The sequence below is a fragment of the Cyanistes caeruleus genome, chromosome 2 (genome assembly GCF_971803275.1).
Source record: "Cyanistes caeruleus chromosome 2, bCyaCae1.hap1.1, whole genome shotgun sequence".
Taxonomy (NCBI): domain Eukaryota; kingdom Metazoa; phylum Chordata; class Aves; order Passeriformes; family Paridae; genus Cyanistes; species Cyanistes caeruleus.
The window spans coordinates 99,755,230-99,782,409 of NC_141702.1; the positions used below are offsets into that span (position 1 = coordinate 99,755,230).

At 36.0% G+C, this 27,180-nt stretch overlaps 1 protein-coding gene across 7 annotated transcripts in view; it reads right to left on the reverse strand.

The window, feature by feature from the left end:
- Window positions 1-27,180, reverse strand: part of USH2A (usherin) — a 370,627-nt gene that overhangs the window by 269,958 nt on the left and 73,489 nt on the right. For all 7 annotated transcript variants that reach the window (XR_015283723.1, XR_015283719.1, XR_015283720.1 and 4 more), the window contains exons 15-21: window positions 26,148-26,311; window positions 22,039-22,197; window positions 18,037-18,531; window positions 16,367-16,639; window positions 13,936-14,093; window positions 12,483-12,627; window positions 2,427-2,657 (exon numbers count right to left, since the gene is read on the reverse strand). Coding sequence is in view for 3 of the 7 variants with exons in the window: in XM_086878670.1 (XP_086734796.1) it covers window positions 2,427-2,657; window positions 12,483-12,627; window positions 13,936-14,093; window positions 16,367-16,639; window positions 18,037-18,531; window positions 22,039-22,197; window positions 26,148-26,311 (1,625 nt within the window). In the remaining 4 variants the exon portion in view is untranslated. The remainder of the gene's footprint in view (window positions 1-2,426; window positions 2,658-12,482; window positions 12,628-13,935; window positions 14,094-16,366; window positions 16,640-18,036; window positions 18,532-22,038; window positions 22,198-26,147; window positions 26,312-27,180) is intronic.

The window sequence follows — 27,180 nt, forward strand, 5'->3', positions numbered from 1 at the left end:
TGTGCACTCAGAACACATCTTCCTGTGCAGCTGGAGGTTTTGTTACAGACAGGACACTGCTTAGTGTAGCCAGTGTTTATTGAATAACTTTTTTTTTTTAAAGATGATTTTGGAAAACTTCCCAGAAAATACATCTGCCCCTATTACTTGCACCTTGGACTGTAAGACCAGCCAGGGAGGTAGAGAGGACAACTGCATTTATTAGCAATGAATAAACTGATCAATCTTTTTCTGGATTCACAGTGGGAGATTCCAGAGGCACCGAGAAGTATCTGTCTGCTGACTGACACATACAAGATGGCACATTTTTTTGTCAAAAAGTACCCAGCTGCACGCACACTAAAGCTGTTCCATCCATAAAGCACAATTGCTTACTGCTTGTCTTCAGAAATGGGTAATAAGAGAGGGTCTCAACAACGAAACAACTGCAGAGTGCAGTTAAAGAATATTTTTCATCGCCTTAAGTGTCTGTCTTTCTAAACTCTCCCAAATTTGCTATCATTTTGCCCTCCATCATGTTTCAGAAGAAGGACAGATGACCTACTTAGAAAAACACAGATTTATATTTCTGAAAATATTTATTGAGTTGCCAAACCTGAACTACACATTTTTAGGTACCAAACACAGACTGATTTAATCTGATTGTCAGCCATTACTAGCAGATGTCTGGACAAATTGCCTCGTGTGTTTTAGTTCTAGGCTGTCTCCAAATACTGTGACTATTAGCTGGTAGAAGAGACAGAACACAATCCAAAGCTATGATAAATTATATTTATCCATATAGCGTTATCAGCCATCAGCTGCCAATATCAAGGGAGCTTTATTTTAACATCTCCCAACCTGCCTGTCCAAACTCTCTCAAATCATCTCAGCCATCACAATAAACTTTACTCAAGCCATCAGTCTCAGCTTCTGGAGCAGAAAACTGAACCCCAGAGTGAATCGACACTTGGGTAGATTGGTGCTGGGTTTGCTTGATTATAGATACAACTGACAACAGAAGAAACATCAAAGGGTTTTTTTCTAAATATATAGTAAAGCTTGCAAACTGATGTCAGGAAAACCATTGAGCAATTTGGATGAGGAAAGGAGTCCAACAGCTGTTCCTACAGATTCCCACACAGAGACAGGTTGTGCCAGTCAACACAGTGTCAATATTTAACGAACACATTATCACTTCTTATTATTATTTATCAGTCAAGTAAGCACCTGGCTAGAAAAAAAATGTGAAGTCATCTTCAACTTTGTTTTTTTAAGTCAGATTCACTGGGTGACTATAGAAAGACAAGAAACTGATCTCTGTTTTGAACAAAACCTGAATTTGCACATACACTCTTGCAAGTACTGAGTGCTCAAATATCGTTGCCAGAATTACCTGTGGTGACCCTGAAGACAAGGAATGCCAGCTGAGTACTCTCCAAAGCTCCAGCATTTTTGTGTGTGTCAATAATTCTGCACAGTTTTTGCAGCCCTTCTCCCTCTTAAACAAGGCTTAGTACCAGGTTGTGTCACTGTCACTGGTGTAGCCCCCTGCACCATCAGTGTGCTAGTTAATTCTTGCTCTTACAGGCACCTAGATTCCTTCTGGATTTCACCTTCCTGCTGTCATTCTCATGACCTGAGATACACACACACATCTTTCATAGGCTTTTATTTTTTAAGTCTTCAGCTCCGTTGTTTCTCCTTTTAAACACTTATACTTCACGCATGCAAATGCAAGATTTCACTTACAGACCTCTACCGCATCTCAAATGTGCAATCAGGTTCATTTTTTGCAAAAAAACATATTGTCTATATCTTTGCTTTATCACAGAAGTCAAGACATCAGCAAATTATGAGAATCACAGAAAAAGGATATAGGTCTGCTTCAGTCTGAAAACCTCCTGGTTCCAAAATAAAGTAACTAATCAAGAAAAAAGAGAGACCACTCAAAGGCCCAGAAACAGTGGAATTCTGTCAGTGGCAGGCTTTTTTCTTTTCTTAACAAAACAAACAGGGTCACAACACAAATGCTCTGAACCTGGAACACAGAGCTTTTTGAGTGGCTCAGGAATTCTCAAAAAGGCACTAAATAAAACACATCTTAGCACTCACAGCAAATTAATTAAAAAGCTTTTATCCCAGGAGAATAAATAAAATCTCGTATTTCCAACTCAGAAACAAGTCAAATATACAGCAACAACATTCACTGTCATGTGCATCTCTCTGTCCAAACATGAGGTAACAAAAATTCCACATGTCAAATGATTTCCATAGGCTTTTAAAATGAGAATCAAAATAGCCCATACATCACTAATCATTACATTACTTTAATAAAATAGAACCTACCTACTTTAACATAAAAGTTTTATAGAACATGATACTAAATGGCAAAACACATGCAGAGCACAATTAGTATGTTTTATAAGTAATTTAAACACATTTACCTGTAAAGTAGGTATTGGTGGGGAGAGTAGAACTCGCAAATCTGTAATACCCATTTCCTGGGAAACGGATCCCTTTTGTTACTTCTATATTCATTGTAGCTAAAGATGAATCCATCCTTTCCACCTGGTAGACAGGAGAAGGCCCATTAAGCTCTTCAGGTTCATTCCAAGTTATCTTTATTGTTGTGCTGTTTATTCCTTCGACAAGAGGGGCACTAAGTTTTCTTGGAGCTGTGGATAAAAAAACACTTGGGGAATTATTTATTGTACATAACATAATCTTTACAAAATCCTGTTTTATTTTCTGATCTTAAGAATAAACACAGATATCCATAGAAGCTTAATTAGGAGAGGAAAAAAAAAACACCTCAAAATATATTCTTAATCTTTATGAGAAACTTACTTTTAGTTTTACAAGAAATATTTTATTTGTTTCTTCAGGCTTTAGACAAATATCTCTATAATTATATCTAAAATATTTTTATTTATCATCTTTGAGAATATTAATCAACAACTTCATAGAGAGTATATCTTGAGTCCTTCCTTCCTTCCTTCATGGGCCTCTCATGCCAAACTCCAAGTGTATATCTGTATGACATTCCCAAGTGGATATGAGCAAAAAAACAAAGGAATATTTGAACAGTTATAAGTCTTCTTACATCTCAGTATGGTACATGACAACAGCAGTCTCTTGTCACTGGACTTAACCTCAGCAAGAGGAGAAGAACAGCTCTGCAGGCCCATCCAGTTGTTCACATGATGTACACACCAGACAGAAGCTTGTGCTCAGATAATTACTTCAAGAAAACAACCCTCTCTAATTTTTCATCACCAATTCTGGTGCACACCAGGACTTCAAACAAGAGTTTGTTTCCACAAAGGTAGCAGCATAAGATAGTTTTACATTACAGGATGATTCTCCTACCATTAAACCCAATACTCTGATATTCTTCTAAACACTCTGATAGCAATGGCTACTCTATATCTCAATTATTGACTAAACTTACTACATTTTTTTAATAAAATACTGTACAGTAAGCCACTGGAGGGCAGCATGACCTGTTTGGATAATGACATGGTGGTCTTACAGGTGGGAAGAAATGGACCATCACTGAAATAATAGAAGACATCATCTGGAGAAGTATGAGAACACTTTGCTATGTACAGAATCTATACATATCTTGATTTTTCTCTCACCCTTCTTCCCCCAATAAAGAGGATTCAACAGGAACTTCATTTGTGCCCAGGAAGCGAAATACAATGACAACTTGTAAAAATTACTTGTTCCCATAATGACACAGTAAAGAGCAATAAACGCCTTTCAAGAACAATAAAACCTGAATTAAAATATGGGCCTTCAAAATCTGACATATTACTTCACAGCCCAGCATTGTACATAGCATGAGTTCTTTAGAGGAGAGATTGCTTAATTTAAAATGAATTAATAACATCCTTTTAAACATTCCTGCATTCCCAAGATCATTAACATATTTTTCATTTTTCCTATTTGCCAGTAGTATATTATTTCTTTCTTTTTTCTTCTTCTTTGTCCCCCACACCCCATAACTTGATAGATATTCTTCTTGAAGAAAGCAGAGAGTGGGGGAACTGGGAAACTGCCAAAGGCACTATGTGCTGTAAATCCCTGCTTAGGTATCATTTATGACTTCACAATCTAATTAGTATCTCACGCGACGGTAGAAATTTACAATGTCAAAATTGAAGTAATGCAGTGTGAGGTCATAAGCTTCCCTGCATAAGTAGGGCACAGCACTAATGAATTGTGGTATTAATGCACAAGTTTAAATAGAAAACATGGCTTAACAATCAAAACTTCACCTCTGAGGGAACCAGCCTACGTCAGCATTTTAAATGTGAACTGAAGAGGTTGAGCCCTCCAGTTCAGATTACTGATGGCAAAACAGAAATGCTAAAATTCATTATTTTTCAAATGCATATAGCTGACTAGCACTCATGACAATAACTACATCTTCGTTTAAAGTCTAGTATTAATAAATGGCAGTTACTTGGACCATAATTATGGCATCTCTGATACCCAAACCTGAAGCTTTTATGGGGCTTATGCAATTAACTACTTAAATGCATCGTAACACTTGCTTCTCTGACAGGGAAGTATTGATTTTTTAATCATTTTCAAGTCTCCTCTAGCACAAATAAATGTACTACAGTTACAGTTAATGCACTGTGTACACGCATTAAACACTGGCATGACACAATTTATTATTTTGTGATATATGGAATATAAGACTACCCCTTTCAGAAAGTAACATCCTTTCTATAGCACAAGTATTTAAACTAGTCTCCTTGATGCTTGAGAATTCTTGTGCATCAAGACAGAAGCAAAATATACAGGATAGGTTACATAAGTATTTAAAAACAAAAATAACAAAGAAGCCCAAAAAGAAAACCTAACTGCACACAAAAACAGGTGGTCTTGAAATAAATCTGTAGCACTAGCCCAGCAGGGTACTAAACGCTGAAATTAAAAATATTCAGCACTAAAGATACAGTATATATTTTCCTAAAGGTGTCACTGTGGTACCTGTAGCTACTTTCTGAAAGATTAATTGAGTACAATTTTACCTATTTAATTTTTTTTAGTCACGTTCTGTTAAAACACATCTGTCAAAATAATGAGCGTACTGCATTTTAGTGGATTCAAAGTCACATTTTTGTGTATCTTAATTATGTCATTTTAATGCCTTGCTATATAATACATATTTAATATATTATAAGGCTAAAACAGTATTTAAAAGCCCATGATTGCTGCATGCCATTGTGTAGCAGAGGGCACAGAAAAGACCAATAAAGACAGATGGTCCATACAGCTTATGCTGAAGTCATATATCTAAATATAGATGTTGCTACACAGGTCATTACAAATAAGCCTTTCCCATGTGTTTACGCACACACATGTACACAAAAATGAAGTTGGTAAGTAAAGAGCAGTTAATTTTGTTTTGTTTGAAATAATATCATTTTAGTTTTAGGCTTGAAGACAGATGCCAGCATTTCACTCTGAACAGATGGTAATTCCATCTAATAGTGCATCTCTGTATTAGTAAGGTCTGTTGTGTATACAAACAGTAATAAACACTAGGTAAGGATCAAAATAAATTTTAATTGTTGACATTAAATTCTGGCAGCCATGGTTCTAAGGATACAATACTCCTTTCTCAAGTCTGTCAGGTTTACTAATACAACTGCTAAAGGTTTTCCATACTCTGCCAGATTCTTGTCCCAGGAATAACGTATCTACACTGTGGCTAAATTTTACAGGCTTACATATGTTTGAGTAACTTCTGCTCAGCTTATTGTAAGTAGGTACTCGTGCACTCTTCCACTGAAAACCTCAAGTAGACACTGAATGGTTCAGGAAGGTAACAAAATGTACAGTTTTTAACTGTTCTTAAGTTGAATCCCAAAAGCATATGTACAAAATAAAAGAGAAAAAAAGCCAAATTCGAGGACAAAATGTTACAGAAAATATCTTTTTCTTCTCATATTGGAGTTTACCTTGCAGGTAAAATTGCACACCTCACTATGGGTCATGTACTTCATTTCTGATTCCAGAAATTAGTCCAGAGGACCTCGAGTTTGAGATTTCATTTCAGGTATGCTCTCTTTTTCTGCATTTCACAATATCAGTCATTTCAACAGTAAATGAGTCAAGCAATAATACCTACAACTTCTGACAATATTCTGAGTTTTAAGAGATTCTTTAGAGTCCATTTTGGACTCCTTCCCAAGAAAGAGAATAAAACTCACCCACAATGGACATCAAAAGAAAATTTAGTAACATGGATATGTTGCAATCATATTTCTTTTAAAATAGATGCAACCCACTGTATTTTTTAAAAATCATGAAAAATATATTGCTTCCACCATATGGGACAACCAACGACTCACCAACCGATTTAAGATGCAGCATATTGAGCTGACCATATGTTACAGTGCTGTTGAATGGCTGAGTGATTCATGCCCGTCACATTCTAGTATATCAATTAAAGCTCCTTGAAGTCTGCATGATTTGTGTCTCTGTTATTAAACCCTGCTAATTCATCCCACTTACACATCTGTTATAAATCTCTAGGAGTGCTGCATGATTCATGGCAATCTGTGAGCATGGTACAGCAAATTCTTCTCCTTGTAATTAACAGTAAATTGTTTTACTGCCATGCAATGAATTTTTCAGTTATATTGCAAATGAACTCCTAAATGCACGGTTCTTTCCTAAGAACTGACTTATATTATTAGGCAATTAAAAAGTATTGCTTTGAACCAAAAGCTTTTAATCAAGAGGAATGCAACTTAAACATAGCTTAAAAATGTTGCAAATTTGACAGAGAGGAAAAAGAACAAACTGAGATGTTTTGAGCTATTTTCTGACATAATATGTGGTTGGTAGGGGACAAGAAACAAATAACTTTTAATTCCCTACTGATACCCTGAAATTCAAAGAGCAGTTTAACTACAGCTTGAACACTTGGTAAGACAAGTTTGAGCAGATTCTATTTATCTCAGAAGTTACTTAAGTCATCTGTCATTAGGAAATTTCTCAGATTACTTTACACTTTTCTAATTGTAAAACAGCATCTTTATTCTTGGAATAAATAATTGGATAATTAGCCAAGCTGAATCATCAGAGGATTCCAGTGCTGCTCAAGTGTTCTTGTCAAAGGTGAAGCAAATTCATTTCAGCTTTGCCTCTGTAGCTTTCTGAAGAGGCTTTGATTTTTTTTCCTGCTACATTCTTGGCAGCAGCCTCAAATTCATGAGTCCATACATCAAGTCAGTAGTTTAACAACAAATGAAATTAAATTCAAAGAAGGGAAACTAATTGAAGGACAGCAACAAAAGTGTTTGGTAATGTGCTTTTTAATATGGCATGCCACATTTGCATGATAATTTTTCCTTTTTAGCATGGAGCAGAAAGTGACTAGCTTAATGAGGGATTATTCAAGACAGGAATGAACAAAATGCATTCATAACTAAGAACAAAGATTGTATTATGAAACGGAAACAGGCAACTGCCGAGAAGTAACTGGATGATTGGTTTATGCATTATGAATAAAAAGGTAGAAAAATATTTATATTAGTATTCACTAATGACTATATATACAAGATTGTTGTAATTAAAATTATAAATTAACATATTAAGAGTGCTTGTTTAATCACTTTGGGTCCTATTCACAATGAAGAGACTTATGTACATGCATGCAAAACAATCTGTGTTTCCAGGCCAGCAGCAAATGGCCCTCGTATTTCTCTTTTGTAACAAAGGAAACTATACATTTCTTACTACCTGTTTAATGGGTATTGGTGATTTTAGAATTGAGGCATAGGCTTTCGTAGAAAAGCCATCTATGACAGACATAAACAAATGAAGCTTTTGAAAAGGGTCTTCATTGGACCTTATTCATGAATGCAAAAAATGAAAAAAAATGGACAAATTACTCAGATTAAAAGGGTAATCAAAAAGAAAAGAACAAGGAGTGTAAGACAGCACAGAATTACCCCAGCAAACCCAGAGCCAACTCCAAAGCCCCAAATACAATTGGTTGAGAAGTCTGCCAAGAAGCCAGACACAGCTGGTGCTGGAAGAATATCTCCTACAAATTAGCTTCTGAACCCTGTAATTGCCATCAAAAGCAAAAGATCAGGAATACAATGTGCTGGGGTAAATGGCAGCAACCACAAAGCAAATACTTTGCTATGTCTTAAAAAATGCTTTTTAAACAAATTTAAAAAAAAAAATTACCAGCAAAGGCAAACTTGATTACAAGAAATAAGCTTAGTCACACATCAGCTAATGGAACATAGCTGTATAGATTGTTTAAGGCAACCTTTGACTATATGATTTGAGATCAATAGTGTAAGCAATTGTACTGGTCCAAGCATTCACATGGCTAATTTCATCCTGCTGAAATGACAGGAAATGATGGGAATGAAATAGCATTTCTCTGCCTCACTGAAAAATTTTGAAAACATGCATGTTTTGTATTGCTAATTCATAATTTCATGCAGAAGCATTGTCACAAAAAGAAACTTTCAAATACCAGGTCTCTCACTGGTACCAGCTAGTAGAGTTCTATAGGTTCAGAATCCAACATGAGACAAAATCACACAACAAAAAGTGGTTTTGAAATTTAAAAAAAAATAAATTTCCTAAGATCTAGTAGAAACAACAGGCTGAATGCCATTTTCAAAAAAAAAAAATAATAATAATAAAAAAATAGGAATTTGAACGTGGTAAAACCCAGAGAGAATAAAGTAAAAATTTGCTCTATGTATTGAGATGAAAAATGTATAATTACTGTCCAATATTGCTCTCAGTTATATGCAGATCCACTTGATCAATTGAGTGAAGATCACTTGATGATCTTGAGATAGCACAGACAAAACCAAAAATGTATCAACAATGAACTTTTGCCTCATCTATCAGCCAAGGATTTCAGTTGCATAAGCACAATTATTGCGGCACATGAAAGTATTTCAAATACCACAAGGATTGTGGAAGCTGCAGCACCTTAATTTACCATTTGAAAGACTGATTAAAAAATAGGAAACACATCTTTATTAACTGCATGTTTAAAAGCCTGCTATTTATGTATTTGTATCTGAACAGACCAAATTGAGGCTCTCTATCTGTCCAGTCACCTTCTCTTTGAGTAACAGGGATGGGTAATTCTCTTCTATTACCTTCCTGTGCTTGTTTTTTCATCCCAATACTGCATTTACACTAACATTGATCTTCCAACACATTTCACCATTCTTGGAGCATCAGGCATAACTGTTCTTTTATTTAGCTCATCCTCCTGGCTTCATATGTATTTGTAACACTCAGCCTTTTTATAAAATAGCTCCATGCTTAGCAGTTTTACTTTGTTTTCTCACACTCTCTCCTCCCATTCTTCTGATTTGTCTTCTTTATTACCATTTACAAACATCGTGGGTGTATGTAGTGATGAGGAGGAGTAATTTTGCCAGTCTGACAGACACAAGGACATATGGCCAATTTGAGTTTTCTTTCACTCTACTACTGCAAAGCTACACATGAGATATTCCCAGTACAGATGCCTATATTGAACCGAGTTAGAATGAATCCACTCATTAAGATTGCTTCTGGATTTTAACCAGTCATAGTCCAAGAGACTTCTCATTGAAAAATCAGCAGACTCTTCCTGATGTTTCTGCCCCCTTGAGTGCTATCCTTAAATTCTGCGTGAAGTAGTCTCTTTTCTTTGTCTTTCAATCTTATCTCAAAATCCCTTACTCCTCTTCCTCAACAATCTTGTTTCTAGTGATTTCATGCCCTTGTTACTGCCTCTGTTTCAATTTTCTGTCTTACAATGCATTAAAAATAAAAAAAAGAACCAAAAGAAAAAAAAAAAACACAAAAAAAAACCTACAAGTCTTCAGAGAAAAAGATTAGGTTTTAAAGAGCATTTTTTTTCATAACTAGGCTTCAAATAACCCTAATGGATCTGAACAAAGCTTAAAAATTACTTGAGACTTCTAGTGGTAAATTTTAGAAGCCACTGGCAATTGCAAAAAGAAGCCCCTTGCTAATACACATCTGTTGGACATGACAAAATCACAGCCATCAAGATACCCATTGATTGAAATGGTCCATGTTATAAACCTGCACACTCTATACATAGAAGGGGAGTTGACATGGTTTTCCATTATTGTTTTTCTCGTCCTCCTCTTGAGGATCAGAGGGGAACAATTAGTCTAATTTAGTATAACCTCTAGCCCAACTTGAAACGCAATTCAAAGCTCCTGAACTGTGTTACGATGCAAGGGGACCATCATGTTGGAACACATTCAGTCAATACTTCCTCCAAAAGGCTGCCTTTGCCAGGGCATGGAGGGGGACTGGAGTCCAGCCAGGAATGCTGTCACTTTGCCAGGGAGACATTCCTCCATAAAAAAGAACTCCCCAATAGTCCTAGAAAGACAATTTTTATTTTGCACTTTTTTGCAATTCTAATTTTATTTTGCACTTTTCAATGACAAAAAAAGAAAGGATAGAAATGGACTAAGACTTGATTATCTATTTTTACAAATACTGGGGATTAGTTTTCCCAACTTTGTTTTAAATTTTAACTCCCTTTGATTGTCATCACAGAAATAGTGCTTCTTTTAAATTGTCTTTGGAAACACAGTCTTAGAGAACCTCACAGAATAAAACATGCACACGCACACAAAAAGAAAAGAAAAAAAAACAAAGACCAAACCTCACACACAAAAAAAAACAACAAAAAAGCCCTGCATAGACAGGATGAAACAAATATCTCCAGAAACAAAAAAATGTGACTTGTGGAAGACAAAATTGCATGCAAAATATAAGTTTTTCATTTTTCAGTTTGCCAAAATTCAAGACATTGCAATAACATGCTTTAAAAACACAAAAGGAACACAATACAGCACTGATTCTTTTCTTTCAAGGCTTACAGCAGTAAGTAGCAAAAGGCTTCAATGCAAAACAGCTAATAAATGGGGACATGCCTGCTATGCTATTTTGTATTCTCCTGTCTTCTCTAATGTGATAGGTCTCTGAGTATTAACACAGCCAGGGAGGAGATGGTCATAAACAAGCTGTCAAGCATAACTAAGCTATTGTTCCTGAATCTTTTAATAAATGTATAAATGCAAAGTTGGATCATTTGTAGTAATAAGGTGTGCTGTTTAGGCAATATTTGTTTCAAAGGTTATCAGCACAGACTGAAACACCGTTCCTCATGGCTGTGTGGAATGGGATAAAGGCATACAAGTATGAGGCTCTGTAAATGGCCAGCTTTCCACTTGAAAAGAAAAGGCAATGAAATAAATAGACATGAAAAACTGAGGACAGACAAGAAGAAATATCCCAAAACTTCAAATTTCAGTTCAGCAGAAAATTTCAGATGTTTTCCTCTGTGAGATGAAATTACATGAAAGAGGTAATTGCAAAGATCATCATCACAACATCCATATGACAACACCACTAATCATTTAAACATTTTTAGTTCTAATTCTTCAACATTTTTAGTTAAGCATTTTAGCTAATATTGTGGAATTAACATGCTTTAGATGCCTATGCAAAAGGAAACCACAATGTTAAGTGGTCAGCTCTCTTCAGATGACCACTAGCATGTCACATAGCATGGGTTTGAACTTGTACTTATAGTACTAAAGAGCCATACTGACTACTTCATTCCATGAATAAAGAGACTTGTAAAGCTGATAATCCTAACAATTTCTCTCTTAAAACCCTCTTGAACTACCAATGTCCAAGAAGTGAGTTTATTCCAGTCCTTCCTTCAAAGTAAATACAGGCTTTCTCCATCTCTGTTCTGGACTGATGTGTATTTTCCACAAATTTTTAGACAGTACCTTTGAAATCCATGCCCATGCTACTGAAATTAACTTGAAGACTGAAAATGTATTAAGGTGCTCAGGAACATATATACAGTTTCTTTAGCACTAGATACACATCTACAAAGCAAAATCTCAAATCTCAGGGGATGAATAAACATTTTCAAAAAAGCAGACCCAGAGCATGTATGTTACTTCTGATTTAGACACACAAATACACTATGTACTTATGTTACTCTTACGGCCATGCATGCATGTGTTAAGCAAAGCACTGGCACAGCTGGAGTATTTTATGTTTCTTGTTATGCAAACACACACTGAAAACCCCCAACAACAAATTAACAACTTCTTAGCATCATAAATGAATGAGTGGATGCAGCCACATTTATGTACCTTCACCGTTTAAACAAATGCCAACAAAAGCTATACATAACATAACTTGCAACTGAGAGAGCAGTACTCAAATCCTACTGACATAGCAGAATACTTAAACCTCCACTGAAAACATTTTGGGTTTAATCTGTCAAAACAAACAAATAATAATTAAGCAAGTCACTTTGTATTAATACAACACCTACCACTGCCACTGTGCATCAAACTAGGACCATCATCATGGTATTCATTAGTAAACCATGTGTCAGCTTTGCACTTTGCTACAGATTGTTTCCTTACCAGCTGCCAAGGTTTGCCCCATGCCTGGCTCACTGGTTACACAACCAATTTGATTGCAGAGAGTAACAGTAAAGTTGTATGTCCTGTAAGGTTTTAATCCCGTTGCTACATAGGAGAGCTCATGAGCCTCAGCTATATGCAAAACCTGCAAAGCAAACAGATTGGAAGACAACAGTTGGTTAATAATATTTTCATTCCTGTCATTTCATGACACGTTCACTAATAAGGAACTTGTCTCTGAACTTGCAGATTCCTTCACTCAGACGTGAGAAAGCCTGAATAGACCAACTGAGGGAGAGGATTATTTTGGAGAGTCTGAACAAGCTGGGATTTAGGTGATAATACTTCCAATCACACTGTTTTATGAGGTAATAAGCCAGTTCCTGAGTGGATAAATGAGGAAACAAAGTTATTGCCTCATAAAACTGTGTGGTGGTGCAGTTATCACTACAAACAGTGCAGCTACAATTGAGATGACGAAAATGACACTATTAAGTTGTGAAATCTGACCACCATTGAAGGAGTGACATGATTAGCAGGCATTAGGAGGGAGGGCAATAACAAATACCTACAAACACTTGCATCTGCTTTATTTTAACATCAGTATAAGCTATCAGTGGGAGGGGAACTGAATAAATGGTAGCATTTTAGATATCTTTGTTATCAGGTTTTTTTTTGCATGAAGAATATTGCAAGCCAGTGACCAGAAGCAATTGGCATTTCTGTATTGTTACAACAGCCCTGAGAACAGTGGTATCCCCAGCTTATAAGCAAATAAACTGGGGCCCATCTGTGGTAATACCAAAAGACAAAATCAGCTCTGAATGAGAAATACGATATGAGAGCACCAGATCCACTCCCACATTCTGATTATGTATCATGTTTCTGCTCATTCCTAAGCTTTCAGTTTACTGCTAATGCCATGATGTTTGTTTGCCAAACCCAGTCACTCAAACATTACAACAGTATTTTAAAGTCACATATTTTGACTTTTTAAATCTGTTTCTTTCTGGTATTATAGGTTTCCCCACTTCAAAAACTCATCCAGACAAGTACCTTCTTAAGGAAAATGTAGATACCTATAACATAAAATGGCTTTAAGCATATTAGCAAACACAGAAACAGTATACACAAATATCAAGGTAATTTAAATTTTGTTGCACAATCTCATCCCTCCTAATTTTGAATCTCACCAGCTACTGGAAACAAGTCAGATCAGAAAGACAAAACGCAGAGTAGCATACATCAAACATACATCAAGTATGTTTGAGACGACTTAAAATGCAGAGTAATACACATCAAGCACTACATCAAACCTGTAGGTGGAAAAGTTAGATCAGAGAATACACAACACAAACCAGGGAAAAAATCCATCACAACACCTCAGAGGACATCAGGTTTTATCAATTTTATTATTACCAGTTAGGAAAAACAATGTAACTAACAACAATACCTGGGAAAATGGTGGCAAGGACCTTTGTTCAGTCATCAGACTGATGCTATACCCCATCACTTCTCCTCTTGATGCATTATCTTCAGGTTTTTCCCATGACACATTAAGGGAATATGGTGAAAGAGGGAATACTGATGGAGATGGCATGAATGCTGGGGCTGAAATAAAATTATGTTAATAATATTCATAAAATAAATTAGCAATATGTATAATGCAAGCTTCCTCACTGTATTTGTAAAACACCATTTCAGAGAATTATTTATTTTCCCTTTCTAACCTTATTTTCAAGTCTAGCTGGAATTTTCACCTTATTTTGGTAAGTACTTCACTCATCATTCTCCTGTTCTCTACTCTGGCTGTGAATGCAGATTAAAACTCTGCCTGTGTCTTCAAAGAAATACTAATCAACACTACAGTCCTATCCCCTGTAGCAGGTAGGAAAGTACATACGAATGAAAAGGCCTTGAAGAAAAACTTCACGCAACATGGGAAAAAACTGATAAAAGCAAAAAGTGTTCAATACTTCAGCATCTTAAAAGCAATTCTGTTTGCTAGGCCAGTTTGAAATTAACATGTCTCTCACTTCTTACAAAACAGTTCCCCTGTCTTCCATAGTAAATCTGTTAAAGGATTGTTTGCACTGCAGTTAAATCCCCACCTGATTCCTCTGTAATAATAGGATACCAACTCACAGCACTTCTGCTATGTACAAACAACTGCACTAATGGACCTCTTCCCAAATACAATTTAACACTTTTATAACACTTAGTATTTAGGAACAGATAAGCAAAAAGGCTCATTTTGAAGGAGGAATTAGTTTAGCCTGCAATTTTGCTGGAGCAAATGACTGAGGACACGATTTTCAAGCTAACACCGAACAAAAGCATAAGTAACACAACACAGACATTTAATTGCTAACCATGGGCTCTATCAGTCTGAAAACCATAGATTTCTATTGAAAGCATTGAAATAAATTGCTGATATTTCAAATAATAAGTCAAGTGGCAATGCCCTTTTGAAAATCTGAAGAGAAGGGTCATAATACAAGAGGTTGAGAACTGGTTACACTTTGATAAAAGGGGGCCATATTATGACACTTGGCCTCTATAAATACACATGTAAAGTTGTAAGGAGTTAAAGAGCACAGTTGGCTGTCTCAAACACGGAAGACTTTGCCATGACATAAGCACAGAGGAAGCAACAGGATGGCATTAACTCCAGGCCTGGTGCATGCAAGATCTGCTTTGCTCATTAGGTTAAACACACCCCCACAAAAATTCCCACTTCAGCAAACTGTGGGAAGAAGCAACTGCTCACACTCATATCACCAGTTAAACAAAGATCACCCCAAGTTATGGGACAGATGGCTTTTGCAAACACCAAGAATCACTGAAGTTAATATACTTCTCTGGTCACCTGGAACCTGGACTGTAAGATAAACCATCATAGGAAGAACTTGAGATAAGATAAAGATGGTACTATTGTCCAGATGTTATCTGAGACCTAGCTGGAGGTTAAAAAACCTTGGGAAGAAGAATGTACCACTGACAGTGGACACAAAGAATACAATATTAATGTGCCACAACAAAAGCGAACTTGGCAAATGTGCTGAAATCAGCTCTGACTGACTAAAAGGTAATTCCATCAGGGGAGATCTTGACCACCAACTCACAGCCCATCAACCCAAGAAACTCTCTGACTCAAAAAAAGAGGAAGACTGAGCATGTTGATTAATTAGCATTAGAAGCAAAGGAATCATTCCACCAATAGAATAAGAGAACTGTGTAGCCAATGACCATTAGCTATTTTATTTGCCAGAGTATATAAATAGTGAAAAGTTTTGAATGACCTTAGAACCACTGAGATGACCAGAGTGAAGAAGGACCAATAGGATACTGCTGGATCCATAGGTGGTAACTATCTTTTGTTGATCACTCTCTCTCCTGCCTTTATTTTCTCTTTCAATCTCTACATCTCACATTTATTGTTAAATAAAATCTACGTTGTTGACCTCAGCATATGAAGTCAATAACATGGGTTCATATATATTTGAATCATAATTTGCATAGAGGCATCTCTCACAAATGGAGTCTCAACAGAAGTTTCAAGCACTATACTCCTGAAAAGGTAACCCTCTCAAGCTCTTAAGATTAAAACACTGCTTGGTATATTTTGCAATCTTGTGGTTTAAATGAGCGTTTAACTGACATGGATTATTTTTCTCAACAATGTAATATTATGGTGAAGAAAACACCTTTGCTCTTCATGCTCAGTTCTGAGATAATCTGACCTAACTTTAATTAGTTAAAAGAGTGAATTTATCCCTAGTTAACCATAACTAGACACTTTTATTGAAAATTAAGGATACACGCTATTCTACATTTTCCTTTAATTTCTATCAAATAATTCAATAATTCAAACCAGCGCTTACCAGCCTCTCCTGTTCGTCCTGATACCCAATCTGAAGATATGCTACCTGCCATGTTTACTGCTAGCACATAAAATTCATACTCTGTGAATGGTTCCAGATCAGCGACTGTGGTACTGGTCTGTGGCGGAGCCAAGGCATTTTCATTCTGGGATTCCACAACTGGTTGAGGACTGAGCCATCCACTGCTTTGGAAAACACGGATTTCATGAGGAAGAAAGTTCCCAGCTGATTTTAATTTTTTCCTCATGTAAAGCTCATATCTTATAATTATACCTAGAGAAAAAGGCAAGAAAAATTAGTGAATTGAAAAGATATCTGAAGTTCTACTAAAATACCAAGTTTTTTTTAATTTATTTTTTATTTTTGCTTTTTAAGACAAAGAGAGTAGAACTTTTGAGTGACATTTTAATGATTTTAATGCCAACATTTTAAAACATTACTGGATAGGAGATACACATATATCCGTTTTATAACAATACAAACTTATACACACAGGCCTCACCACGCTGAGGTAAAAAAAACAATTAGTGTTGTGGTATGAAGCAATACATGATTTAGGTTGGATCATGTAAGTATTTTAAGATCGTAAGAAATCTGACCAGCTTTCTTGCAAAGACAGGAGAAAATTGCCATAAAATTTATGTATTTAGGTTTGTATTCATGCAGCAAACTAGAGAGGTTGCTTGGGAGAAAGAGCTTTTCTATTTGTCTTTGGAGGGACCAGGAAATCTGACCAGACATCGAGGCAAATGTGTGAATATTGCTTAAATCTGCTTGTGCTGGTCATTAGATGCACATCATGGCTATGGACTATGATGAGTGTATGACACAGGTTGAGATGCCAACAGCAAATATCATAACCTGCATTGTAGAAACTGCTCCTCTAAATACATAGTTATTCTTGTGTGGGCATTCTTCTTGTCCAGTCTGGAAATAGCTGGAAAATGAGATGCTCAAAGTGAAAGCTGAGCTCCCCAAAGACAGATGCCCATTCTGCAAACAGATAAAAATGTTTGTTTTCACATGCACAAATACTTGTGCATGTCAGTGCAAGTTCACAAAACTCCATTGCTCATATATTAAAAGACAGTTTTACCAGTAAAATCTGTGGTATCACAGAAGTATCCTACAACAGCTGTGTTCTCAGCTTCAAAAACCTAAAATATTATTACACAAGTTAGACCAGCAACTCTTGGCAATCACCTAATCCCTAACAAAGTTATACTGGTAATAGAATTGGCTACTGCACATGACGGATGGTTTCAAAAACAGATTTCTCTGTTAATTCTTAGATTTTTTTCCATAACTGTTATCTGCTTATTTATTTTTTGTCAGGCAATACTACCACATCTGTCTGAACTAAGCAATCTGGCAAATTAGGAAAAAATTAATTTTACTGTAAATGTTTGATTATAAATGTGATTTTTGCTGCAGCAGATGCCACTAAGTGCTAAATCCTGGACCCAACAGTCAGTGGATTTCTGGATTCCAGAAGAGTGAAACACAGACTCTGAGGATACACTTAATGGCAAATGGGAAAATTAGGAAAATGCTTTACTTCATTTCTCAGTGTATGGCACATGAACAAGGATATTCTAATGAGATTTGAGGAAATGCTGCCTTTCCCTTGCAAAGACTTTGATTGGCAAAAGTAAACACATATATCCTACCATTTGGTTTCTCAGGTGGTGACCATTCCACAGCCAGTTCTGTAGAGCTGATGGTTTTTACAGTCGGTGGGTGTAGCCCTTCCGGAGGAGCCTGTGCAGTAACTACGGTTACTGGTTGGCTCTTTAAGCAGCCTCCACTAGTACAAGCTTGCACAGAAAAAACATACTTGGTAAATGGAATGAGATTCCAAATAATTGCTGAAGTCTTTAATCCTTCATACTGACCACAAGGCTGCAGATCAACCGAGTCAACACAAGTCAAAATGTATTTCTCTATGGGCCCAGAGTCATTGGAAACACTTGTCCAGTAAAGTAAAACAGAGTGGTGACTAACAGGAAAGACAGGATTTAAATCCAAGCTTCCTATAGGTGTCCCAGATTTTGTTCTGTATGTCACTGAGTCACTTCTTGTAAAACCATGAACGTTGCTGGCTTGGATGTAATAGGAGTAGAAGGTATATGGAGCTAACATGGTATCGGTGAACATCTGAACACCTGAAACAAACAGGAGAGAATAAAACTCCATCAGTCTAGGACATTAAAAATAATCATAATTTCTATACCTAAAGTCTGTCCAGCTCTAATCCAAGACATATTTATGCCTGTTTACATGATCTGCTTGAGATTATAAACATTGAAACTTCTCAGATTTTTTTTTTAGCACAGGAAAAAAAAAGGCCCCCTTTATCCTTTATTACCTTCCACTGCACATTAGCATCATTAGAAAAATTATTCTTCCACTGAACTTCTAGTTTCTGTTTTAATTATGAAGAAGATTAATACAGTTATCTTCTCATTCCTCTTTTTCTTCAAAATAAATATTTCAAATGTAAATCAGCATCAATATTACTGAATATAATTTAGGAAAAAAAAACCCAAACCATTGTGCAAACTTTCAGACCTCAGTTTTTGATAAATTTGATCGCTTAATACCAAATATTACAATTTTGTATGCGTTCATTTCCTCATTTCTACAACAACGCTTAATACCTCATTTGAAAAGCATTTGATCTTGGATAAGAAGTGACACAAAAGTGCAGGTAACTATTAAAAAGGTATATACAATGTTTATATTTACCTTCCTGACCCCCACTTTCCATTAGTTTTAGTTAATAGGGTTTTTTAGCAGCTTTTTAGTACCAATGGCCATTAATAGCTCCTGTGCATATCCCAGAAGCAGTTACACATCTTAGTCATCACAGCACAGTATGAATTTGTGTGCAACCATAACACCATATATTCTTTTGCCTTAAGGAATAGTTAACACTGAGTAATATATTATGTGTCAGAGCACAGATACTCATAAACTTTTGCAAAGCAAATAAAGTAGATGAAGATATTTCTGCGTTCTCTCTGCACATCCACACTGGCAAGCCAGCCCTGAAAACAACTTAAAGAGGACCACAAAACTCTGAGTATCGCTAGATATTCAACCTTTGACATTGTAGCACAAAAGCAGCAGAGTCAGCCCAGTAATTGCTTACAGCACTTCAACTCCTTACAGCAATCACAACATTATCACTGTAGTCCAGCAATAATGAGACCACATTATGTCATCCTCAGGCCTTGCAAACCATGGTACTTCAGGCAGGGCCAGGGAGCAACTCTGCCAGCTCAGCAGTAGCTGCTGAGACCTCCTGTGTGTCAGTAGTGAGCAGGCAGAAGATGCAGCAGGTTCTGCCCCTGCACTTGGCCCTGGTGTGGCCCCACCTCAAATCCTGTGTTCAGTTCTGGGCCCCCTCTACAAGAGAGACATTGAGGTGCTGGAGCATGTCCAGAGAAGGACAACAGAGATGGTGGAGAGGCTGGAGCACGAGTCCTGTGAAGAGCTGCTGAGGGAGTTGGGATTGTTCAGTCTGGAGGAAGCTCAGGGGAGACCTTTCCACTCTACAACTTCCTGAAAGGAGTCTGCAGCTTGAGGGTCAGGTTCTTCTCTCAAGTAACAGGATGAGAGGAAATTATCTCAGACTGTGCTAGAGGAGGTTGGGTATTTGGTATTAGGAGATTAAATATTGAGAAAGATTTCTTCATGGAAAGGGTAGTCAAGCTTTGGAATGAGCTGTCTGGCAGTGTGGTAGATTCAAGATGTTTGGAAGTGTTCAAAAAAGATGTAACACTTAATGACATGGCTTATAGGTGACATGGCAGTGCTGGGTTAATCATTTGACTTGATGATCTTAGAGGTCTTTTCCATTCTTAACAAGTTTATGATTTCGTATTTAGTTACATTTATAAGTAATTAGAAAAAAAATTGATTTTGGAGGTAGAATTTTCAGTAACTTTGGTTTTTTCCACATTTTAGAACAAGCAGTTAATTTTATACTCAAGACAAAGACCATTCTGGGAAACCTGAGGCTGAGGTTTTCCAAAGCAGTTAAGAAAACACTGTTTTAATCAGGCATTCTGCAATACTATGATGAGGTCACCATGATGATTATTCTTAACCTTCCTTGTGAAGTTCAATGTTTCTATAAAACTCTCTTTTAGCCATAAGATAATGCTAGTTCAGTTGTACTCTCAGCTCATAAGCACTACAAATTCCAATCTATACTAAGAAAAAAATAACACTAGGAAAAGTGGAAAATAGGAAAGCAGGAAAATATTCTGTCACCATTAACAATTTTCAATATCCAAACACCAGCAGATTATTTCATATCACTAATTAGGGGGATTTCCAGGAAATGTCAAAAATTACTTTTTAAACCAAATCTATGTTTTTAAGAAGATAATGTTTTGTTAAATAGAAACTTGTTAATGTCTCATTATCCAGTTATATACATCCAGAATTTTTTTGCTTTCTACAAAGTATGGAGGTAGAATAATGAAATAACATCCTCAACAATGCACTTTTTCAAGTACATTAATAAATAGATTTATAACAATGAAATATCATCACTTTTCTTTTGAAATTAATTAATATTTTTACTAAAGTTAGGCCTTTAAACCAAATTAAGAACTTGGAATGGTCTCTATTAATTCTCTAAATTTTTTTAATGTTTCTTTCTCTCAATCACTTAATCCCATGCTTACATGGGGTCACAAACCATGGGGTACTGCAGAATGCCCAGATTCACAACATAAGCCACATAGTAATGAACTGTAACACTGCAGCGTGAAACAAAATATAGAAATGCGAGATGCATTCCAAAGGATCTGGGCTTCCATTGAAAAATAGCTTTTTTTTTTTCCTTCCCTCCAGGGTACACACCGACAATTAGAGAGACTCAACTTCTGTAAAACATTAATGCTGCATTGGTAAGAAACTGCAACAAACTGAAGAAGCTCCTAGAACAGAGGTCAAACCTTAGTGGCATTAAACCATACCCGTCCTCTTAAAAAAAACACTTGTGTGCCACATATACATACAAACAGTATCCAAATCCATCTCCTTTTCTTTGATAAGTGGATCAATATTAGCACAAAATGGCCTTTCCAGCTTAGACAGAGTGTTGAATCCTTTAGGAGTGCCTTCTGAGGATCTCTTGGCAAGCCTCAACATGAGAGAAGTGGAGTTGCTAAAGACAAATCAGGAGCTACACTGATAGCATAACAGAAGGTGCTAAAAGTTAGAGGCTACAAAAAGCTTTCCTATCTGTTAACAGTTTAAAACCAAGAATATGAAAAAAAGAAGTTTAAGCACATTATGGTCTCTTCTGTTTACCCTAATTCTTTATCTGTGACTTTGGCTCTTAGGTTTTGGCATTTCTGTATTTTTCAATAAATGGTTTTGGTAAGTTAATATTAAAGTTTTTCAGATTAAAAAGTTAAATACTTATCAGTCATTTGGGGTGATTCCATTTGCCAGATTTTAGACTAGGGTATTCATTCCTTTCAAGTAAAATTAATAACACATAACAGTAACTCATTAAAGGGAAACAGGACAATATATTCAAAATCACCAAGAATGATAATGACAGGAATGAGAAAAAGCTAAGAAACACCACACATACAGATATATACACACATGCACAAATACAAAATCTTTGATATCACCTTACTTACTGTAAGGATGGTAGTCTTCAGTTGTATAAATTTCTTCCTCATCCCTATACAGCTGGTAAATAAGCTTGTTAGAATTTGGAGAGTCAGGGGAACTCCATGAAAGATTGATAACAGAGGAATTGAGAACTTCTCCTGTAGGAGGAGGTTGCTGGAAAGGAGCTGAAACATACACAAAAACTGAGGATGTAAAAATTAAGGTAATCAATAATCACCCAAATATAAAAAAAAAATGCAAAGAAACTGCGAAGCATTCTTCACCCTAAAAACATTTTGAGTAAATGCACAGTCATCAGGGCAAGACACTAACAGACTAAACCAATCCATCCATATGCTCTTTATTCATGAAAAAAGTGTATATATTTAAACAAATTATGAATAAACTTAATCTCCCTTTCCACCCCACAATAAAATAATAAATAAAAAAAATAAAAACAAGTGCTTTCCAAACAGATGGGCTTATTTTAAATGTATTTCAAGACCTTTATAAAATGACAACCTATTTATATGGTCACTTTATTGAAGTTTCTAGTTCAATTAGGATTTATTTTTTCCAAGGATTCATTCCATTCTAGCACAGACCAGGCATAACTTTCTCTAGTAAAATACAAATGAAAAGACCAACTAAGGCCAGATTTTAATGAAGTGTTAAAATAAGTTTACTTAATATAATAAAATCACGAAAACATAAAAGGGCATAATTTTAAAGTTTGTTTAGTCAATTAATTTCCATTTGTTCCCAATGAAATTGAAACCTATGTGAGTAAAGCTAACATTTTAAGAAATCAGTTTGACATGCTCATTTGACAAAATACAACTCTGCTACCCCTCCATTAACTTGGAAAAATGTGCTACTTAATTGCAGTAGTATCAATAAAGAAAAAAAAACAAACTTAAAGTTCAAAAGCCAAGTGCCTCACATTTTAAAAAAAAGCATTCAAAATCCCTCCTATGTCTCTTTTGTAATCTAAATGTGTTATCATGGCCCTTTACTAATATAATAGCTAATACTCAGAAACTAAATTTTATATATACACATTTACATAAACACACATTTTGATGGATGGACTTGATTATCCCAAAGGTCCTTTCCAACCTAGATGATTCCATAATTCTATATTTATGGTATTATTCAGGTCAAAGCATGAGTCCACAGCTTGCTGTAGGACCTCCAGTAATCCAGTTACACTGAGGAAAGCCCTACTCACTGTCCCACCTTACTACATTAGCACAGAAAAAGACACGTCTGTTTTGGCAGATAGTAACTGCTATCAAAGGCAGACTGTGTCATTTTCCCATCCTCTTCACCAAGGGAGTGTGATTCTAGAGGAAAACATTCTGCTCAAGGAATGAAAATAGCCCAGGGAAGCACAGAAATCAGCATATGGAGTAAACTACCAGGAGCTTACCAGAACCACCCAACTAACTTTCCTCCCCTACTATTAAGTAGGGGAGTATTAATTATGATAGGAGAACATCAAGATTAGAAGCATGGATTTTATTCTCTTCTTTTTTATAAACTATTGTCTTCATTATGTGGATCACCAAAAATTAACTACTAAAATCAGTTCAGCCAAGCTGAACAACAGGAGACAAGAAGCAAAAAATGAAGTTGCAGACATAAAATGTCATGAAAACCTCAAGCCACACAAGTGATAGCTGTGGAGACTTAGGCCAAAATCAGTGGGCCACACTATATATAGGTTTTTAATACAAATCTAGAAAGTGAGATGAACCTTTTTATTTAGAGTAAAATAATAAAAAGCCTTTCTTCTACAGCAGCTTCTCAGCCAAGAAATAGTGCAAAATATTTCTAGAATTCACTGGATTGAACTAAACTTAATCATCATCTCCCCTTATAAAGCATAGGTTGTTTTGCTGCCAGTCTGGAGCTTTTTGAGTTCATCTTACTTAGGAAGTGAATGTATGCTAAAGTGCCTACAGGAGTAAAGTGTGAGAATCAGAGGAAACAAGTGCTCCCAAATCCATTTGGCATTTGAAAGAATTTCTCTCCATGTAATACATACATACAAGACCTGATTAATCACAGCAATTTACCAGCATTACCTTCATTCTCCACTGGCAATCTCACACTATTGCATATTGCTTTCATAGGTTTGCTGGTTTGAATTTTAAATATGTAAGCAAAATACTTTACTGCACATTTTTGTACATCATCTAAGATACTTCTAAGTAGAAAAATTGCTAAGGAAGAAGGTCTTTTGCTTAAAGAACACTATTTGGACAGTGACAGCAACTTGCATTTGCTTTCCTTGGCAAAGACTCATAACCAGTAATGAATGTGTCAACAAAATACTCTTCTGCAATGAAAATAACCACAAACACCAAGCCAGGCAAAACTCTGTATGTGTGCAACAAGTTCAGATCTTTTGGTATGAATAACCAAAAGACTTCAATTGCTATATCCTCTACGTCCAGAAGAGGACTCCGCTTGTCATTTAGAATACTGTCTGATGTTCTTTTATCTAACTAAAATCTATTATATTATTTCTCTATGTCATACTGTTATTAATCAATTTTATAGTTGAATTGCTATTGACCTTTATCCAAAGTGTATCCCAACACAAATGAGTGGGTTGGCTTATGTTTGTAAAGCACTTTGAAGATGAACAGCATCATAAAAGTGCCATGTATTATTATTATTACACATTTGGTTGAAACATCTTACATTTTTTAAAGAAACAACGAGCCAATCAACTGCCTGAACAATGAATAGATACTGTGCTTTCTACTGAAGAGTATGAAGAAAAATGAAGCAAAACTATCTAAACACTTCCAAACTTGGAGGAAAGCTAAAAAAAATTGTCATTGAAAACAAATTAGCCTCTTTATGATATCCATATATAATGCTGTGCATTCTACAATGCATATTATTTGAAACTTAAACTAATTCACAAGGAAATACAAACTGACATCAAATGAGAGCTGTCTCTACCTTTAAACACTTTGTGCCTTTACATCTCTGCTAGCAAATTTATGGTTTTCACATATCACAGTTATGAGTATCATATAAATACCAATGCAGAACACACAAAGAAATATTTTGTTGAAGGAAGATCCAGAAACATATTCCAGAGATAACCTGGGAATGTCTCACCCTGTTGTTGCATTACACATGGCTACCTGAGCTAACTGTCACAGTATGACCAGTGTGGCCATTATTAATTAGACCTGCTGACAGAAATTTCCAGTTATCATCTGCAGAGCTCCTCACTCATTGCTTACAGGACTTCCAAGACTGGACTGTTAACTGTGTATGGCAATGAGGTATGCCACCAAAATGTAACACAGCTTTTCTACAGTGAGCTAAGCTCCTTCCCACATGGTTTGGCATTGCATAGCATGATGCCCTCAAAACCCATGTTTGAACGTTGACCCAAAATCAACTTAAGTACTCAGTTTTCTTATGACATTAATTTTTGGCTTTTCTTCTTTAAAAACATTGCCAGCTTGGAGACTGTGTGCTGGTGATGTTCATATCCAGATGTTCCATTGCAATTTATTTCATTACAACTCATGATCTGATCTTCAATATAGCATTGGCCCCACCTCACACATGTCAATTTATGATGCTTTGTTACATCACATCTCGTATTTTCCCAAACTGACTGAAAATGCGCCCCAGGAGGAGAAAAGCAAAACTACATAGCACTGATGAAATGAGGAAAATATTTGGAATTAATCACCAGGAGTAGGTTTTCAACAGACCTTCTGTTCTTCAGACCTCCTGAAGGCAGGTGTCCTGCCTCCTGTCAGTGGCAGGAAACGGGGCTACACTTCAAGTGGTACAAATTCTGATGCATTCATTTGACTACAAGGTGAACTCTGGATTGGTCACCACAAAGAAAATGTGCCAGGGAAGTATAGGTTGTCATTTCTTTCCTGGGTTAAACTACAAGCCTAAGGTGTGTATGACACCAAGGATTCTATACATCTCCCTAGAAAATCACCTGAACATCAGTGACCCTGTATTTCGGGCTGGGGAGGGAATAAACCCTGGTTTTATTACCGCTGACCTAATTCAATACCCACTAAATGAGTTAAAAACTTTAATTTGAAAGACATGCTTTTAAGACCTAACACCCACTTACTTTTACTGCAGCCAAAGAGGTTGTGGACATCCAAATTACTGGCATCGGGAACACAGTTGTCACATTTCAAGCCAGTTACAAATTGTTTACAAACACACTGTCCAGTAACAAGATGACAAGTCCCACTAATGGCTCCTGCAGGATGACAATTACAGTGCTGACATCTATAAACAAAAACAAATCAAGGAAGTCATCAACACACATCAACACTTCAGTTAAGCACAGTAGGGTTTTGTTTAAAAGATTCTTGGGCAACATAATTAAAACATCATAAACAGATCAGTAGTCTGAAACAGAGCAGAAAATCTATTAGTCTGATTAAAAAAACTTACAAAAAAGGTGCCCACTATAAAAATAAATATTTCACTGCCAAAATAATATTTTAATTTATATCAAACTCTACTTCCATACTTGGCTTAGAATTAAAGAACTTTTATATATATTGATCCATCCACAGCCTGGATAATAATGTTTGGTAATAACCACATTATGCACTCAATCCTGCATCCTTACTCATACAACCTTTCTTGAGAGCTGCAGAGTTCAGTGCTATGTGTGAAACCAGCTGAAGAGGTTTGCCCACAAAGGCATCTTAAGGTTGAAAAAAATAACAAGCTGTGAATAGAGAATGAATGGTCACCAAAACTGGGAGAAAACCCTCAGATTAAAACAGTGACAGGAAACAAAACAGCAGAAATACTTATATTATAACAGAAATCACAATTTCTTTCTGGTTTTTTTTCAATTTTTTTCTGAAGCATAAAATTTGAAATAACTACAGTGAATAATTAATTAAATGTGCAAGTAAATTATTTTTAAATTAAAAGAACAAAAAATTTAAAAGCACTGGTATCACACAAATGCCACACTTCCTTCTGTAAATTTCTCTGGCAGCAGTAGAATATTTTCAGGATTAATTTATGCTTTGGCTTTTGCATGTGAAACCTCTTGTGATCAACTTGCCCTTCACCTGATACACTGTTTCCCCACTGACATTCATTTATAGCACAGATACCGATGTCAGATTGTACAA